At 39.6% G+C, this 19,995-nt stretch overlaps 1 protein-coding gene across 1 annotated transcript in view; it reads left to right on the top strand.

Annotated features, from left to right (window-relative positions):
* Nucleotides 1-8,296, top strand: part of syn3 (synapsin III) — a 150,010-nt gene extending 141,714 nt beyond the window's left edge. The window contains exons 12-14 of the mRNA XM_087830457.1: nucleotides 1,305-1,323; nucleotides 1,423-1,579; nucleotides 1,678-8,296. Coding sequence (XP_087686583.1) covers nucleotides 1,305-1,323; nucleotides 1,423-1,579; nucleotides 1,678-1,801 — 300 coding nt within the window. The 3' untranslated portion in view covers nucleotides 1,802-8,296. The remainder of the gene's footprint in view (nucleotides 1-1,304; nucleotides 1,324-1,422; nucleotides 1,580-1,677) is intronic.
* The last annotated feature ends 11,699 nt before the right edge of the window (nucleotides 8,297-19,995 follow it).

Below are 19,995 nucleotides of genomic sequence, written 5' to 3'. Positions count from 1 at the left end.
AATTTTCGTGAGGTTTTCATTACGTGTCCAAGGCATTCAACTATTTCACGCTTTTCAGCAGCAGAGAGATCCGTTTTCCTTCCTATATTGCTTAAAAATGGTGGTCTGCTTAATAATGTGGAACATCCTTCATTAGTAGTTTTTCCTTTAATTGGGCTCACCTGGCAAACTAATGATCACAAGTGTCCGAGATTGATTTCAGTCACCCAGAGAGTCCTGAGACACAATTCCATCCATGGGTTTAATTGAAAAACAACTTATTTAATCTTTATTAATCTTTGGGGCGATCGTGGCTCAAGAGTTGGGAGTTCACCTTGTAATCGGAAGGTTGCCGGTTCGAGCCCCGGCTTGGACAGTCTTGGTCATTGTGTCCTTGGGCAAGACACTTCACCCGTTGCCTACTGTTGGTGGTCAGAGGGCCCGGTGGTGCCAGTGTCCGGCAGCCTCGCCTCTGTCAGTGCGCCTCAGGGTGGCTGTGGCTATTTACCATTTATGACACTTAAACACAATTTTCACAATAATTTGGAACACGGTGTGTTTCTAGACTAGCATTTGAATTAATGCTATTTCAGCATCTATGGTCACTTCACTAGCGTCCTTGTTTTTTTGGTTTTTTTGGTTTGTTTTCAAACTGTCATCACAATTAATGACTTCCACACATAGTATAGATCAGCGGTCCCCAACCCCCGGGCCTCGGATCGGTACCGGTCCGTGAGTCGTTTGGTACCGGGCCACGAGAGTTGAGGCTCAGGTGTGAAATGTATAGTTTTCAGGGTTTTTATCGGTTTTCAGCGTTATTTTGTTATTGTTTTTATCGTTTACTCGGTTTTCTTGGGTCTTTTCACGTGTGTTATGAATAAATTTTCTTTTTTTCAGTACCGGTACTAGTTTTATTTTGTTGTATTTATCCGCGACGCCTTAAAGGCCGGTCCGTGAAAATATTGTTGGGCATAAACCGGTCCGTGGCGCAAAAAAGGTTGGGGACCGCTGGTATAGATTACTTATTGTTGGTCATCAACAACCATATAGCTTGAAGCCTGATTGGACCATCTGAAAGGAAACAGCAGGAGGAAAGCTCTGTGATGGTTTGCTCTGTGATGGTTTGGGGTAGGATATGTTGGAGCTGATCATCTGTGGCATCAACCTGAGTTGATGTATTTGCAAAGACAATCAAAATGTCTCATCGTGGAAACTGTTCCCTTTCCATGTTTTCAAAAATGTGTTGTTGTCATGGTGTTAGCAGTAAAATTCAAGCATTTTCATGTAAATGATTCTATATCTGTGTCTTTTTGTGTCTTCTTCAGACCACGCAGCCCAGACGAGGTAAGTAAAGTGCTCCATTATGATTCATTCCACTATCTTCTGTGGTGATACAGTACAGAGAAATAATAAGCCTGTGCATCACGTGTTCATGTATGGTAGGGGGACATCGTTCCGCTTCTGCCTCTCCATCTCAGTCGGCCCAGGGATCCCCTCAGAGAGCCCGGTCCGCCACTACGTCTCCCAGCCAGGCGTTCCAGCCCGGTCCCATCCCTGCCTCGTCTGGACCTGGAGCTGGGAAACAGTCACCGCAGCTGAAGTAAGTCCAAACTGGGGTTCTGTTAATCTCACACATAACTTTGCTTACGATGATTTTCCTCGTCGGGTAGCTAAACCGTCTCCGTCTTCGTCGCGCAGCAAATCGCAGTCGCTGACAAACAGCTTCACGGAGACGTTACGAGGAAGCTTGACCGACGACGAGGCCAAAGCCGAGACCATCCGCTCCCTCCGACAGTCCTTCGCCAGCCTCTTCTCTGACTAAAAACATCCCTACCACCTTCCTCTTCCTGTCATCAGGTTTCAGAAAATAATAATAATTGCTTACTCTGTTTGTTATGGAGTCGCCTCTCTCCTTTCCATGTTTGTGAAGTTTAACACTGGTGCAACCCTCTGTCCTCAAATCAGTGATCAATCTATCACTAGAAAGGCCAGTGGATTTCAGAGGACCTACACCGTGTTGACTGGAGATGGTAGATTTTAAGATGTCACCAAACCCCCCGTTCACGTTTCTATTACTTTCAGGGAGCTTTGTTTTTTGCTAATTATTCCATATTCACGTTTAATCTACGAAACTCCTGAAACATTTCTAGTGACTCCAATGTTGTGTTGAAACCTAAAACCTGTCCATAGAAATTGAACTTCCTAGAAAGCAAAACCAGCCAATGGCCTTTTTAGTGGTAGGTGATCACAGTAGATATTCATATTCTCGCTCGTGCTGCTTGGTATATAATTGTTATTCTGCATTCTCTTTGTCCGAAACTATTTCTATGTTCATATTTCTACATTTATGTACATCCGTCATATCTTCAGTTTCTTTATTCGACACACAGCTTCCAAATTGTTTGCAGATGTCCATGGCAATATTCTGATCTGAACCAGTTCCACCTGAGTCATGAGAAGCGTACTGAATCCTCTCGCTTCACCAGCGGTCTCTTAAGCATCTTAGCCAGCAGCAGCATTTCTCAGACATCCGTGTGCTGTAGACACATATTGGCTTATGTAGTGACTCCTCTGCCTTGGCCTAACTTTACCAAAGTGCTTTTTAATAACAAAAAAAGAACAGTTTTTTCTTAAAGAAACAACCCCCTTAACTTGTTTGAGAACACAATCACACAGCTAAGAAAAACCTTTGAGCTTGTGAATTTTTTTAACGAGGTGCAAATGCTGTACTGGCTTACAGCCATCGTCTTCCATCACAGCTCTGCTCTTCCCCAGCAAATTGTTCTTTTTCTTAATCTTTTATGTTTGTTAATAGCACCGTGGGGTATTTGTTGGTGTGGGGACTGATCTAGCGACTAGTACTGGTGAGTCTTTAGAAGCAAACAGCAAGGGTTTGATATTTTAATCATCTGTCTCTTGTTCTCTGTCAGCTAGGATTGCAGCTCATTTATTGTAGTTCTTTTTAGGAGTTTTGCTCTGTAGCAGATATAACCTACGCACACATATACCTGCAGGAATGGCAGCCATCCTCTTCTAACATCCGTCACTGTTTTGGATCTGCATGTAAATGAATGTGATGTGTGGAGCCAACCTGTTTTCTTCCACAGTTTATTTGATGGGAGTTGACGCTTACTTTGAATTTTCTGAAAGAAAAATGCATTTTTGGGTAACTTATTATGAAATTAGACACCAAGTACTTTTGGTTTATTGTAGATGGTGTCTGTAGATTTTCCAGCATATTTCGTAAGATGGAATGTGCATACGCAATGAAGCCTTCAAAGAAAAACTCTTAATTGATAACTGATGGCAAAGATCTCTTATGACTATTCATTAGTTGGATCTGAAGGGTATGCAAAACATCTTTGATAGTTTACCAAAGTCTTAAATTTCCAAAATATTCTTTTAAAAAAAAAGTTCAAAAAATAATGAGTGAGCTACAGATTTTAGCTTCTTGTAGCAGCAAGCTCGAAGACACAAACTGACTACATGATTTTGCTTTCCATGCAAAGAACAATCAAAGTATGATACTCAAAGATGATACTAAAATTATCAAAATGATAATGGTAAATAATAGTTTTATCTTGTGACTTAGAATGAGCTTGTAATAGTTTCCCCCACCTTCCATTTAATTCAGAATCTGGATCTTTAGTAGATAAATGATAATCCCAAAGCCAGTGTTAAATGATGAAAGTTCCAGAAAAGGAGAAAAAGGTTAACTAGCCATTTTTGCAATAATTACATTCATTGCTAGAAAAAAAATGCCACCACAGATTGCATATTTATCCTGCAAAGCATAGAAACATTACAGTGGCATTGACTAAAGAGAGCATGGCTTAGCAGATGTAAATAAAGTGAATTCATGCTTCGTTTAGTTTCCTTAGCTTCAGCTACTACTTTAACTAACAGATTTCTTTCTTCCTTTGTAGCAATGTTACTGTGGTGGCAATTTTTTTCTGCATTTTTCAAATGGCTGGTTCTTGAGTTCAACTAGAAAGCTAACTAGCTAGCTAGAATGCGGCTAGTCAGCTAACGGATTTTAGCAGTAGTGGTTTATTAGCTTGCTACACCAAAGGGGATGCTGTGGGTTTGTTAAAAATAAATTAGTAAATTAAACTTAAATATGCATTTCTGATGGAAACGGTTTGAGGCTAAACATACTAGTATACACAAAATAACAGAATAATGCTAACTAAAAATAAATTACATAAAAGTGCTAATTAATCCTAAATAACTTCAGGAAGACATTTCAAATTTTAGTCTAGCTAAATTTTATTTAAATCATGGCCAAGAGAGTATGCTTTGTTGTTTCTATCTTCCAGAGGGGATGTTCTACTTTAATAAAAGCATTTGTGAGTTTTCAATGCTAGCTTGGTCAACTTGGTTGGGGTTTTAAAGGTCTAAAATTCCACAAATCTATTTATTTATTTATAAAGAGCAGGCTTAATCTGCTCGTGTTAACCATCCTTGACAATTTAAATATTACTTTATTTTTTTAAATGCTCATTAGGCTTTAAAGTAACAACATCGTGGTTTTCCACTGTAGGCAGTAAGCTAATTCTCCTGTCAGTTGTCATGCTAGGGCAGATAAACACTAATGTAATAATTACTTAGCTTGTATTTTTCGTTTTCGAATAATGAAAATATTGACATTGCTTACTGTGATTCTTTTGTTTCAAGTTATCGCTGGCTGTATTAATTCTGACTTTTTGTCAAATTCTCATGTGTAATCTCAGATTTACTGCAGTGTCTTGTGTTAAACACTTTTGCAAGCATCTCGTAGCTTTTGGTACTGTGTCAAAGTGGACCAAATCTGCATTTGATTGTGAGGCCCCTTAAAGGTTTACATTAAATTGTTCCATCTTACCTGTAAAGATTATTGCCACTTCATATATAATACTGCAGTGTGATAAGCCATAACCAAACCGTGAGGATTTCCTATCCCTTATGTGCCACGCAATAATGGCTGTGACGTCGCTGATAAATTGAAATGTTAACTTTAAACACTGTGTCTATAACCTCTCTTGTCCTGGAGAGAAACTGCAGTTACTCTTTCTGGATATCAAGGTTATCTCGAGATATAATTATTTGCTCATTCTGTCAGGGTGAAAGATGAAAGAACTATGATGTCACTTTTCTCACATTTTGGGTTTAAAATACAGTTTAGGATCTGGCATGTTCCATAAATATGTTTTATTGGGTCAAATTATTCGGTTGTTAAGTCTGATGTCACTAGCCGTGTCTGGGCCTAAACTCCGCTGCAGGTCCATATATCAAACGATCACTATGAGAGTTGAAAAACTGTCTAAAGTTTTTCATCTTTAATAAAATGATCAGCGTTCTGCTCTACCAGGTGTAACAATTGAGTTTAACATCCAGGCATCCGTGAAAATGGAATTTATGACGTTTAACGGAGTTAGACATGAGCAGGAAGTTAGCTCGCTAGCTTCTATCTACATACAATATAGCATGTCCTGACTGCGGGGTTTTGGAAACAAATGAAAACGTACAGCTCTGTTGTCACTTCCAACATAAATGAAGACAGAAAACTAAACAGCAGTGACGTTTGTAGGGTTACTGAAGTTTGGCTAGCTGGTATATAATGATGTGCTACGTGACCGCTAGCAACACAGCTATGTTAGCATAATATAAACAAGCTAACTTTTTTTCCACTCGATAAAAGTTAACGTGAGTGTTCTCGGTGGTCAGGAACAAATGTAATCGCATGGCAGGATGCTGTAAAAGGACCAAACTTCAGCCAGGAGAACAACTGAGATACAGGTCCATCCACAATACGAGGTTAGTCATTCGTATACTGCTGCATGGGCTGGGCTGTAGTTACATCCTAAGGTTTTCAAAACTGAGCTTAAATAAATGATTAGCGGTAATAAAAGTCGAGGGAGGTCAACAGTGATCACTGACTGTTTTAGGAGCTTTTTGAGATTAAATAGAAGAAAATACAAAACATTAAACAACACAAAAGCCATATTAAACGCAGACTACTTTAGGCCCGGAAGTAGGATTCGTCACGTCATCACTTAACGACCGGATAAACAATGACCGGACATCAAATAATTTTAGTTTTGTCACTACTGTTGATTTGCTTCCCTTTTGTCTGAGGGTCAGATGTGGTCTCAGCTGTATTAGCTGGACCCGTACCTGATAGTTTCTGAGCTGATTTAATTGGAACTGAGCTGCAATGTTGATTGGTAACTACCTCAAGTTCAGCAGTGCTCTGCTGAAACTGACAATAGAGTGGTAGTACTGGACAAGATTTTGTGCACTGAGCATGGCTTCATGTTATAACTGATGTGCTCATAAAACAATAAACCTGCTGTGGTAAAACAACATCTAAGTGCAGAAGGAATGAGAGGAATATAATTTTGTTAAAGTCAAATATCGAGTCAGACATTTTAAAATTCTTTGTCTCAAAATTTCCCCCTCAGTTTATACATTTCTCCAGTTTTTCAAAATTTTATTTAATTTAATAAATTGTCTTTCCTCTTTCATAACATGTCAGTTAAAGAAAACATTTTGTAACGTGTTACTAGAATGCAATATAAATTGAAATGATTTGGGCTCTTGAAGGTATCTGTGTCAAAATCTTATTTGAATATTGTATCTTTATTATTTCAAGTGATGTTGTGCTTACTATACTGTACATGTTACAGATTTCATATTTATGACAGATATTTTGATGTCACTTTTCAGAATTTTACTTCCTTTATGATGAAACATAGACTGTATATCAAAGATGGACATGGCCACTGCGCTAGCATGTGTTGGTTTGTAGTTAACAATCCTAGAGCTTTCACTTTCACATTTTGGTCATCAACATTTTGGTCTTTTGAGTGTATTTGGAGCTGATTAGTTAACACTTAGACTAGCTAGTTAGACTTGTTACCAAAGTGCATCCGTTATTCACTGTGATATTAATTTGGATGCCAGTTTTTGCTAACAACGGGCTTAAACCAAATGTGTAAACATAAAAAGGCTGTCCCCCTAAAACCCTGAAAAAGCAAGGATGAAATTACAATTAGGAGGTTAGCTTACTGTCATTAACAACTTAACCATGGGCTAAAGCACTGCTAGCTTTAAATAGACTTAAAGTTAGCATTTAACACCATAAATACATCAAAGTGTGAGAATTTTCCCATTTCTTCTACAATAGAATTTCTTTTTGAATCCACAAGAGTCGCCCCCTGCTGTCATTTAGAGAAAATGCAGGTTTAAGGCCCATCCTCACCAGCTTCACTTTTCATGTCCATCTTTAACATACAGTTTGTGGGTTTAAAAGGGCACTCTCACAGGTATTTACGCCCCAGGTTTACTTCTGCTCGCTCTCTTTGTCTCTATAGATGTAAGCATTTCTAGTAATCCCAAAAGGTTGATTCTGTTCTGGATGTAGCGTTTTCAGTGGGAGAAACAGGTTTCCCCAACCTTATAAACAGGACATTTGCAGAATAACTGTCACTTGAAATGAAGACGTCACTCGGATGAGTGATGAAATGTTTCTCCCACTGAAAACACTACGTCCAGAACAGAATCAACCTTTTTTGGATTTACTTACCTGGACGATTGAGCATGCATCAAGACATTTCTAAGAATAGTTCACATATCATTTGTCATCGTAAAGAGAGAGGTGTTTGAGTTAAGCAGGTTGATAGCTATCTCAGCCAATTGCAGTGCCAGATTCACCTGTTTCTCCCAAAACAGGTCGCTGATGTCACCAGTGCTATATCTGGGAACTTTTACAGTGTGTATGGAACGTATGCTCATTTCATAAAGCTTTTTTTTAATTTCCCCAACATTGTTTTCATTTAATATATAATTTGGAGCAAAGGCAATACTCTGCTACCGGGGTTGGCTCATCGTTATTTGCTCTGGGTGTGTTGAAGCGATGCATAGTGTAAGACTGAATTAATATGCAGCCACAGAGACTTACAATGAAATACAGCTATTACTGAAAGCAAACTCAACTCTACTTTAATGTGGCATATGTACATGAGAGAAATAACGCCGTTGCACGGGTTCATTTGCCAGTTTTTGAGTTCACTGTGTCCCTTCCTCTCTGCTGAATGGTGGGTGATATTGTAAGTGTATTAATGTTGTGTATATTGGTGTAAATGTGGCATGAAAACCAACCCCTCTTGTGTGCCTCAGGTGTATAAATTTAGGCGTTATGTGATCTCGATGTCTGGCTGCTTATTTGTGAGAAGTGTGATGTAATTTATTAGTATTTACATTATTTCTGTACTTTTGTTCTTTTGTCTGAACGAAAGATTTCTGTTAATAAAGTAAAAACTTTTATTATACCTGTTGCAGTGCATTCCAGTCTCTATCAGTCATCTGCTGAGCTCCACTTGATCAGATTTGAAGGTTTTTTTCTCCATTTATGGTCATTGAAACAGAACGCTTGGCTATTACTGTACTTTTAAAAGCCCTGTTTGAAAAACGCAACTTTCAGAATATGTAGCGATAATCCCAAAATCCTTTCATCTTGGATTATTACCCTTTTTTATTCCTCTTGGCTTGATACTCAGGGTGTTAAAAGCTGTCTGGCAACACGAGGCCACGGAGAAAAAAACCTGCCGGCATCCAGTGCTTCTTTTCATCTGCTGCCCACTTCACGTCAGGTCCAGAAATTAATTGTGTTAAGAGATGATATTAAACACACTCAGCTGTGAATATGTCACTGAGCACACACGAACGTGTTACGAATTCTCAAACAACATGATCATCATTCAGGTATTACTACTTTACGACCGAATGTGACTGCCAGACTCGAAAGCCCAGCTTTAAGGAGTAAAGCACTCGAGAAGAACTGAACTTTTGTGGCCAACCTTAAATTCAAACTACAGTATTTCTTTCCCCCCTTTTCTAATCACTTTGGAGCACTAGAATAAAGTGTAAACAGATGTAGGCGTGTAAAATGTCTGAACACTTCTTCTTGTACCGATGTAGTTGGTAGTGTTACTTAAAGTATGCAGGTCCAAATAAAAGCTGCGATGTTTAGGTTAACAAATAAAAAGAAAGTTCATGAGGATATTTTTTCCCGTGCATCCAGTCATGATGAAGTGATGAGTCCTGTTGCCCGTAAACTAAAAAGTATGAACAAATATTTATGACATTGTTACCAACACCACTGATTAAATGATGCACATGTTTCCACATCAAGCAGACACTGATCAGCACTTGCTTTCAGTTAGAGTTGTGTTTCTATCGCAGTTCATTTCCACCGTCTGCTGAAAGCATTATGTGGCTCTTGAGCAGCTCTGTGTACATTGCCTAGTCACTACTGTTTTTTCTGTTGTAGGTTATAAAAACAAAAAAGAGAAACTTTGAGCTTTTTAGCTAAAGGGAATACTATGTGTTCATCGATCACTGTGAGTGACCCCATTCACACTCATCGTTTTATCTCCTTTTTTTATAGTAAAAATACTCATTGGTACCGAATTTATAAAATTTACAACACGACACAACATCATGGACAAGAAAAAGACTGACTTTACCTCCAACTGCAATATTTGTTTGTCAAAAAGATAATCAAATATCTAATTATTTAAAATTAGTTACTCAGTATAGTAATATTGGTGGGGTGTGTGTATAGCAGCTTGACTGTATCATAACTTTAAGAAAGAAACCCACTACCTATACTGTTCACATCATCCAGATTTATGTGACTTCACTACAATATAAACAATGTGCCAGTAAGAACACCACAATCTGGCAACCCAATAGAGAAGATAGTTACAACAAATACAAAGTGAATGATTTACTGACAGAAGCCAAAACGCTAATATGGAGGTAGCCAGATACAATAACGCGATTACTGTGGCTGAGATGATGATGTTTGTCTCAGCCACAGTAAGATGGCAGCATATTAGCTTCTACAAATCGGAGCCCGCTTGTGCATTTTTAATGGATTAATTCAAAGTTTCTCCAAATACATCAGTGTGTTGGAAGATGCAATTGCACACTATTAATGTATTTTTATGGGTACAACATTCCCTTTTTCCTTACTGCACCTTTAAACCAAACTAATGATTACAACTGTGTGACAACAAGTGTACACATCTAATACCTTTCCTTTTCTAACTGGTTCTAATTCAAAGTTCCCACTCTGGTACATCCAGGTGACAGGTAATACTCATGTAACACTCATGTAACATGTCCCAGTTAATATAAAGCATTTTAAACTCAAAACACAGTGGATTAACAAATTCTTTTACCCGTCTGTTTTCTTGGAATTTGAAGCTCCGAGTTATTTAGTATGAAATCAAAGAGATGGCAGGCTTGTGTTCTGCAGATCAACCCGGCTGCATTTAACATCAACTGATTTAAGGAGGGAGAGACTGCAACCTAACTCTTCCCCAAGAATTCATCCCACATGCTGATTTATGTTATCTTTACAAAGGTGTTAAACTCTCTTCCCTACGATGAACCTCTGACCTCTCACAGCACCCGGTGCCTGCTCTCACTCTTTGTTCTGCAGCACTCAGTTGTTTCACGAACCACAGTTGCATACCAGACCACTGGCAGCCTGATGGTAATCTGCTGCCAGTGTAATTTCTTGCATTCTTAAGGTGGAATGTCCAATCTTTTATCAGCCGCAGGTCCCTGCCTGCCTGCAGCCTCCACTGGCTGAAAAGAAATCCATTCCCACCACACTGTAGCGTGCAAATATCGATGAAAAATAGATGTATGAACTAAATTACTCTTCACCTCTTACCTCCAAATGCTGCTTGAGGCAGGAATCAAAAGGTCTTTACACATTTCCACAGTAAATTGATTAAACCAGTAGGCCAGTAGGGGGCATTGTCCACTCAGCTATACCCAGTCCACCCCTCCTAACTGTTTAAGGACATTTAAGCCTTCATCATGTTTCAGGGAAAGCACCTTCACACATCTTCATTTGCATCTCCTGGAAAACAAGTCAGTGCTGTCTCAGACAATAGTGGCACCAGTCTGTCTCTTAAGGATGGAAACTGGGAGTGATTTACCTGCAAGATAACAGACCAAAGTATTTTCAACTTCACTTATTTTCCCTAACATGCCAGCATTACATCTTATTAAGTTTAGGGCGCTGTTACAATAGATGTGTGGTACAGTTGGGATCTGTGTAAGTCATGACATGGTACAATAAAGAAACATTAAAGCGCCCCCTAGTATACATTTTAAAGGAATAATATGAAAAAGAAAACTGTGTAAAGTAGGTAATGTCATCTTTCTCAGTTTTTAAAAATATACTTGCTTCAAAGCATGAACAGCTTCAATCCAGCAGCATCAGAATAGGACTTGTCCAGGTAAATGTGAAGAGGAAAGAGGCAAGAAGGTGTTGCTTAGCAACAAATGGAACATCAACACATGAAAACTGAACAAATAATTGTTACATTTTGCATCAATGTTGTTTGAACACACACGCAAGCACTGCAGTGATGCAAAAAGCTGCTGCTAGAGGATCATACATAAACAGTTCCTGTATGAAACTGTGAGAATGTAACATCACAGTTTTCAGAACAAGTTTCACTCAAACATTTGTTTGAGTTTGTGCTCTCTGCATAGACTGTATCTCAAAGATGAACACAGCCTGACCTTTTATTTTACCCTTAGGTCTTGCCTTTAACTTTGTTTTGTTTGGTGTCATTCTTTTCAGCACAGCCTTACATTTATGTAAGGTTGTGCTGACACCCCCCACCCCCCACCCCCACCTCCCTCAACCTTGATAAGCAGAAGAGAATGGATGGATGGATTTTTTCCCTCTGTGCTTAGAAAATCCAGTTATGACCTTTTCTTCCCGCACAAAACCTGACAACAGTATTAATGAAAAAGCATGTCATACACTATTTAACTTCAACGCAATTTGGTAAAACTGTTACGTATTTTAAAGTTTGTTCATATTTCACGTCACTGCAACTCGACGAAGGCTGTCCCAATTCGAAGGCTGCTCGAAATGCGGCCCTCAAATGCGTCCTTCATTTCCCTGAATTTTAAGGACGTGGCGGTGTAGACTTCGTGGCCCAACATATCCCAGAATGCATCGCGCGGCGGTGGGTGTGGATAATTTTGCCGAAAAAAAAACGGTGGATGAGGGGCGCCCGAAGAGTAAACTTTAAGTAAGTACTGAATCTTATGTCACTTATTTATGTGCAAATGTTTAATAACAAAGAACATTAAAACATTACTGTTGGCCACATGTCGGCAAAGTTATGTGACATTAGTGACGTTTGTACTAACTTGGTTTTAAAGCCTTTACTTTAAAATATACGCCGTTCAATAGCTGAGCTTAATCTTACAGAAAATGATCAAAGCTCATGTAGAAACAAACAAACAAATGAACAAAAGATTTTCTCCTTCATTTCTGTCAAACAAAGCTGTATGAAACGTTTCCAGCAGTTAGTATCATGGTTGCTAGGCAACCTGGGCAGTGCAACGGAGGCTAGATCGTCCTATTTCACAAGCCTCGCACTTCCGGCCTTAGCGGTCTTTAAGTACGCGGCCCTTGAGGATCATTGAGGCTGCGTACTTTAAGGCTGCAGACCCTGAATTGGGATACAGCCAACACTTCCTCCCTAAAGTTGGGCATTTTAAAAAGAGACTAAGGAATGACTCACTTTTGGAAGTAGCCTCAAGTGGCAAACTGAGGAACTGCAGTTTTGTCACTTCTGCAGTGGGTTGACTTAAATACTTGTCAGTGTCCAAAACGACTCCCAATCCCTGTCCAATCCTTGTTCTCATGATAAAACTAAACTATTACAATAGTCTAATTACATATTTGACTATGTTAAGGCTCAACACAAATGCTGTGTCCAAAATGCTGGGAAATGTTTTATTTGTCTCTGATGACTGTCGTTTTGTTTTCTCGTGAAAGCTACAAATCAAAGTGTGCAACTAGGAAGCCTGCAGGAAAGAGGGCATTGATTTCAAATCTATATTTAACCATCACTCTGTTTTGTTCAGTTGTCTAACCTGTTACAGTTGCACATCATTTAACCCCTGTTTGAACACATATGTGTAGGTGGATGTGCACCCATGCGCCGACGTGTGCTGTATTTGCACACTTGAGCGAGTATATATGTCAGAAACCCTGCTGTATCCTCTCAGACCCGCCCACAGTACAACAATGCCTCGGTCACCATAGTGAATCCCTTTAAAACAAGGAAAGGCCTTGGTTGTCATGGCAACTGCAATGCTTCTTAAAGCACAGAAAGATGGAAGTCCTCTACTCTTGTCTCCAGACTTCTGTGATTCTACAGTCAGAAAGGAGTGTTCCTGTCACTGGGATATACATCCTTTATATCACTTTCACAACAAGAACCTGACATGGGAAAAACACCGAAAGACCAAATCATCGGGAGAAATTTTGAACCATGTGTCCGGCGCGTGTATAGATATGGACAAGAAACTGAACAAACCATCAGTGCAAGACCATTTTTAGCCACTTCTTGAGCTGGAATTTTATTTCCTTTGTGTGACGTGCTCCCTGTTTTTACAGTGAAGACATATTTCAGTAAAGAGGAATGAGCAGGTAGGGTGGTGGTGGTTTGTGGAAAGCGGGAGAGGTTAAGTGGTTGCTATTCAGAAGCACACAGCGGCACACAGATGTGTTTCTGTCACCTTAAAGGTCAAACTGACTTAGAGGCGGGTGACAAATAAAAAAGTGTTTTGTAAAGTGTTAGTAAAGCCTCCTGCAGTTTCATGCAACTTTCAGGGGTGATTCTCTAACTCAGCGGTCCCCAACCCCCGGGCCTCGGACCGGTACCGGTCCGTGAGTCGTGTGGTACCGGGCCGCGAGAGTTGAGGCTCAGGTGTGAAATGTATGGTTTTCAGGGTTTTTATCGGTTTTCAGCGTTATTTTGTTATCATTTTTATCGTTAACTCAGTTTTCCTGGGTCTTTTCACCTGTGTTATGAATATTTCTTTTTTTCGGTACCGGTACTAGTTTTATTTTGTTGTATTTATCTGCGACACCTTAAAGGCCGGTCCGTGAAAATATTGTCGGGCATAAACCGGTCCATGGCGCAAAAAAGGTTGGAGACCGCTGCTCTAACTCATGACCCTTTCAAGGAAACTCATGGTGCACCATCCTACCAAAAGATGTTTCCTCATTTAAAGTTTTGATGGTGTTACTGGAGAGACGTGTCCACAACACTCAACACCCTCATTATAGGGATTAAAAGTTCATATTTTTCTTTTAATTTGTAAATAATCATCAATCAAGTTCATAAAGTTGCCTTAAATCGCTGAGATATGTTGATATTTCTATTGAAAATTAAGTGTTCAACCTCCATAAAAGGTCGTTTTCAACCCTCATGTAAAAGCTTTACACGTTTCAAGATTGTCATTGTATTTATTATACAGTCACATGAAAAAGAAAGTAGATTCTCTTTGTATGTATCAAGACACAATAAAAATAATAATCTGGTGCTTGAATACAACCTCAGGTGAACAGCAGTGACTTTTAACACTGTGTCATTATTTATTTAATAATAGCTGGTGATGGTTATGTGTATGACTTTCAGTCTCTCACATAATTGTGGAGGAATTTTGGCTCTGAACCTGAAATGAACAAATTCTAGCCTCAACCTTGCGACTTTAAATTAAATTTACACCGTATTCTGGTGTGTCAGGAGTGTCTACAGCTCGTTACTGAGCAGAAATCACAGTTGTAGTGGGAAGTGGGCAGTGTTGGGGGAGTAACGGAATACATGTACCGCTGTTACGTATTTAAAATACAAAATATGAGTAACTGTATTCCGTTACAGTTACCGTTTAAAAAGGTGGTATTTAGAATACAGTTACTTTGTTGAAATAAATGGATTACACGGCGGTACTTCCCTGTTTCATATTGTGGCGGGTCAGGACTGTTTGGGTTTTGTTTGACAGCTACGTTCTGTTGTTCCAGGCGGCAGCGTTACGGTTGCCATGGTTACAGGGTGACGCTCTCTCGCTGGTGTTTCCTGGGTGAGAGAGCGCCTGTTGTTGTTGTTGTGCTAAGCTAATAGGCAGAATGCTACAGGTATAGCTCTAAAGAATGTAGCATCATGGGCAGTGTAGTCCGTGCTGCAGGGAGAATGGACTGCCATACTAAATATTTAATACTTTAGTATTTTGTTTTTATTTTATTTTATTATTATTACCATAATTTTCTTGTTAATTTTTCTTAAATATAACAGCGCACTTTCTATATGCTCATGCAAAGCTGAGGAGCACGAGCCAAAGAAGTGGTTACACTGTTTATCTGTGTATGACCATAAAACCTGAAACTTGAAGTTGGGCATTAATTTATCCACAGTTCTTTTAAAGTTTCACGACAACATTTCAGTCAGGTCTGACTGGGCTATTGCAACACTTTGGTACTCTGTTTTTTTCAGATTTGCTGCTGAGCTTTGGTATTCATGCTCTGTGCATCATGTCCATCCAAATACCTTCACTTTGGTTTTGGCTGTTCCAGAAATCTTGTTGTTGTTCAAATCCAACTTTGCAAAGCTAATGTCTGCTGCTGTGTTCTTTTTGGAGAGAATTCTTTGCTCATAACCCTTTCAAACAAGCCTTACATATTTAGTCCTTTTCTAACTGTACTGTCATGAACTTTAATTTATAACAAAGTAACAGAGGCTCGTAGAGTCTGAGATGCAGCTCTTAAAGTTTTTTTCAGCTCCTCTGAGCATGGTTTGATCTGACCTTGGGGACATCCACTCCTGGGAAGGTTGGCAACTGTCTTGAATGTTTTCCACTTGTGTATGAGCTTTCTCACTGTAGAACCATGCACTGCATATTGTTTGGAAATGGCCTTTTAACCCATCTCAGATAGATGAACAGCAATAAATGCCTCTCTGAGATCAGTGTTTTCCTCCTTTGGATTGTGTTAACAGACAGCTGAATGCTCAAGCAAACTGCCAAAAATGTCTGCTTTATAGAGCCGCTCACGCTCGCTGATGATCACTTCAGTGAATAGATTTGATTAGCAGCGCTTGGCTGTTACTTACTCTCTAGATCTCCATGAGCAGTTCACTTCTGGATTATGCTTTTATTTCTGTTAAATTAAATGGCACAGTGTAATATGTCACATCTCGTTGTTCATCTAAAATTATATTAACCTAATTTTAACACCTGTTAAAATCACTAAAACCTTTGAAGTTTCACATGGTTGTATTAGAAGAAAAACAGTTTTGTTTCACACTTAAGACTCCGTGCAACATTTGAAAAACATCTGAGTTGATGACGTTTTTCTTTTTTTATTATTTTTGGAAACAAACTCTTTAAAGTTTAAATTAAACAGCGTGTCACCAACCCGTTCTCCGAGGAATCACAGGGTATTTCCAAGAGACCAAAGTAAAGAGAAAAGAAGAGCTTTGAAGAGTTGATTTGTTTACAGAGGGAACATTACCCCTCTCTGCACGCCTTTCATTTCCTCCACTATGAAACTATCCTGTTTTTTCTTCTCTCTCCACTTTGTGAAGGAAAATTTAATCACCGAGGTCAGGGCAGCACGTCTGCTACCAAACACGCTCATAAAAATAACATCTGAACGTCCGAACTCACGTCTACTGATTTGTAATTGATTCATATAATAAATTATAATCTGTTGTGTCTCGGTAATGCTGTACATCTATTTTGTTTTATAAGCGTGTGCTGAATCACTGCAGAGCTCATTTTCCCCATGATTGCATATCTAAACAGGATGTATGGGGATATCAGCATCTGCAAGGATATGGGAGTTATTTTTGCTCCAGAGATATGAACAGCAAGATTAGCGTGCTTTCCAAGAGGTTTTGCTGAATGCAATTAGTATTGGTAATTTTCCCTTGTATAATTTTGTATAATTTTGAAATGTGTTGCATCAGTACTACTTTCTGTATAATAATTCTTCCATCTGTATGATTAAAAAAAACATTTATTCAGCATCTGTCCAACTCTGGCACACAATGGACACCATGCCAGTTGAATTTGTTAGGTATTACAGAGCAGAAATTATTTAATTTTATTAACAGGCTTAAAAAGGCTTTTTAAAAAATATATATTTGTGAAGAATTTACATGGCAATGGCCCTTTTCTGCCATGTGTATGGAGCGTTTAATTGGCCTCTGGCCCTTTAAACTCTAAGAGGCTGTAACTTTGGTTTCTTTTGGTCAATTTGCATGATTGACACCACCTGAGCCAATAGGATCATAGTAACGGTGACACGTTCATGTCACTTCAACCAATCAGAAGTTTTGAGGTCAAATCCCACATGGGCACAAATTTACTTCATGTGGCGTCTGTCCAGGTGTCTGTAGGTGGGTCTAAAATGCAGCTTGTTGAAGGAAAACGGCTCTGATGCAGCTAGGTAGGCGTGGTAACTGCTGATAATCACGTGGCTAACGGCTAACGGCTACCGGCGAAAATAACGGAGGAAATCGGAAGCCAACTTCTATCTTCTTTTGTGGCTCATTCAGTGAATTTTGGTCAGAGCGTGGTGAAACTTGGTGTTTGGAGTCAGTAATAGCTCTGGAAGATAACCAGCCTTTCTATAGCCGGTTACATGAAGTTTGAAGGATTTCTGGCTCGGTGTTGTTTGTTTAGCGGACTTGTGCGCATTTACGTAACTGCTCGTTTAATCATGGCTTGTTTTCGTTTTGTTTGGTGGTTGTAGAAAGTGTTTATATGAGATTTTAGCTGAGATTCAGAGGTTTCTGTGGATACCACACATGTCAGAACTTATATTTCTGACCCCGTGTTATAACCGATTAAATGTAATCTCCTCCTTTTTGCCCCCGGTACTGGGGGCGTGGGGCTTAAGTGCCTGGAAGTTAAATTCTGTATGTTTTTCTAATGAGTACTATTATAGTCCCTTCACACAGAAGTGTCTCAATTTTGAAATGAGCATTTTCAACAGCTTTTATTTTTTGCTCCTCTGCTCAGTAGGACATGAAACTGTATATTGAGACACCAATCAAATCTGATTAAAGTGAGTTTTTAAAAAGCTTCATAATTGTTTCAACAAGCTCGTGTTAGCTCCGTTAATGTCTCTGGTCTAATCACCACCTGTTAGCTGTATTCATATCACCATTATTAACCGTGTTTTATGAGGTTTTGTGGATGTGGGGATTGTGTTCTTGGGATATTCTGCTGCCATGGGGGCCAGTTAGCTGCACACTGAAGCTGGCAGAGCTGTTCACGGCACCGTGCACTGCTGGAGAGCTTCCACAGAAATGTGAGTGTGATTACACAATAATAGAGCGACTTGCAAACAGATTTGGGATTAATGCCCTACAGATTAATTAGCTAAATTCTCAAATGTGTTTCTGTTGTGACAAGAAGCTTAAAGTAACGCGGTGGTTTTGAAATTTAAAAACATAAATAATGTATTGTGATGGATTTAAAAAAAAATGTTATCCTGTAATGAAAAATGCTCAGTTTCCTCATATACTGTAAACTGATAACTGAGCAGGTGCATGACTTTCCCCCCTACATGACATAAAACCTTGACCTTAATCATATTTAAACACTCAGCTGTCTGCACGTTGATAATGAAGTCCTCCCTATGGAAACATGTGGAGTGCCCTTGTCACGGTACTGGGTCACAGACCCAGTGCTTTGTGTTTATTGGTGAACTGATAGTTCTGATTATTATTATGATTTATCCTTTTCTGCTTATGTTACATCTTCAGTCCTTGGATTGTGGTTTCTGTTTTGTATCATCTCTGTGTTTCCACGTCTTAGTGTCTAGTCTGCGTCTTGGTGCTTTGTCTCAGTTTCCTGTTTTACTTTTGGAGTCCTTGTCCCATGTTTATGGTTTATCGTGTCTCATCATGAGTGCATTTTCCCAGCTGTGTGTTCATCCCTCGTCCTGTGTCGTCAGGTTATGACATGCTACGCCATGTTTTCCCAGTTTAGTTAAACTCTCCTAGTTTGAGTTTTGTTTTTGCTTAGTACTCATGTGTTTTGTTGCTAAGTTTGTTTTGCCAGCAAATAAAGCTGCTGCCTTTAAGTTAAAAATTCCATCTCTGAGTCCTGCGCTTGGGCCCAACCACTGCCTGCCACACAGCTCACTGTGACAACACTTTGATGGTTTCTGTTGTGTCTGTCAAAGGACTGCAGCTCCCACAGATGTCTGCTCTGAACCTGAAATGAACAAATTCTGGCCTCAACCTTGCGACTTTAAATTAAATTTACACCGTATTCTTGTGTGTCAGGAGTGTCGACAGCTCCTTACTGAGCAGAAATTACAGTTGTAGTGGGAGGTGGGTGTCCCTCCGTCCCCAGCAGCAACCAAGGAGAAAAATGAATCCATTTAAAATTGTGATTTATTTTGTTTTCTTTTGTTTTCCTACAAAAAGAGGAGAGGAGAATTGGTTTTCACAGCGGTGGTGAGCAAAACTATTGCTAAAATATATTTCCATACTTTAAACCCTGCTCCTCATCTCCACCGTTCTACCTTTGGCATGACAGCTCCTGAGTGCTGTGTGGGGAGGTGTCCCATTTATTCCAAAGGTTTGTTTCACTGCCTCCACAGTTAGCTTCAGCGAGCTTTGTGAAGCGGCACAATAAGCAGCTGTCCACCCGCTGGCAAAAAAGTTGTCCCCGACGTGTGCAGTGTTTTCCATGCCAATTTTCTACTGTGTATTTGTGGCGTTTATTTATGATCAGATATTGCGATTTCCTTTGGGAGCCACACCTGCTTTGCTCTTGGTTCCCCCCTGCACCTCCTCCCACACACACACTAATCTAAGGCACAAAAAGCAAGTTGCAGTCACAAATCTCCTTGGCTGCCACTGGCACTGCCTCATCCATCCAGAAGCAGAATACTGTGGTGTCAGTGTGATCCGTGTGGGAGTACCAACAGTTCACAACTCACAACCTGACCAACTTCTGCAGCACTGCAGCATAACGTAAGTTCAGCAGTCATCTCCCCTTCCTTCTGCTGTGTTTTCTGACCAGCTCTGCTGAATCTTCACTTATATGTATTTTAACATAGGAAGGCGGTTTGAAGAATCATCATTAATGATTCCCTTCGGCTTTAGGATGGATTTTAGC

Source organism: Neolamprologus brichardi, chromosome 17, assembly GCF_056152115.1.
Source record: "Neolamprologus brichardi isolate AB-2024 chromosome 17, ASM5615211v1, whole genome shotgun sequence".
Classification (NCBI taxonomy): domain Eukaryota; kingdom Metazoa; phylum Chordata; class Actinopteri; order Cichliformes; family Cichlidae; genus Neolamprologus; species Neolamprologus brichardi.
The sequence above is the reverse complement of the archived record's forward strand: the minus strand, read 5'-3'. Positions and strand labels throughout refer to the sequence as shown.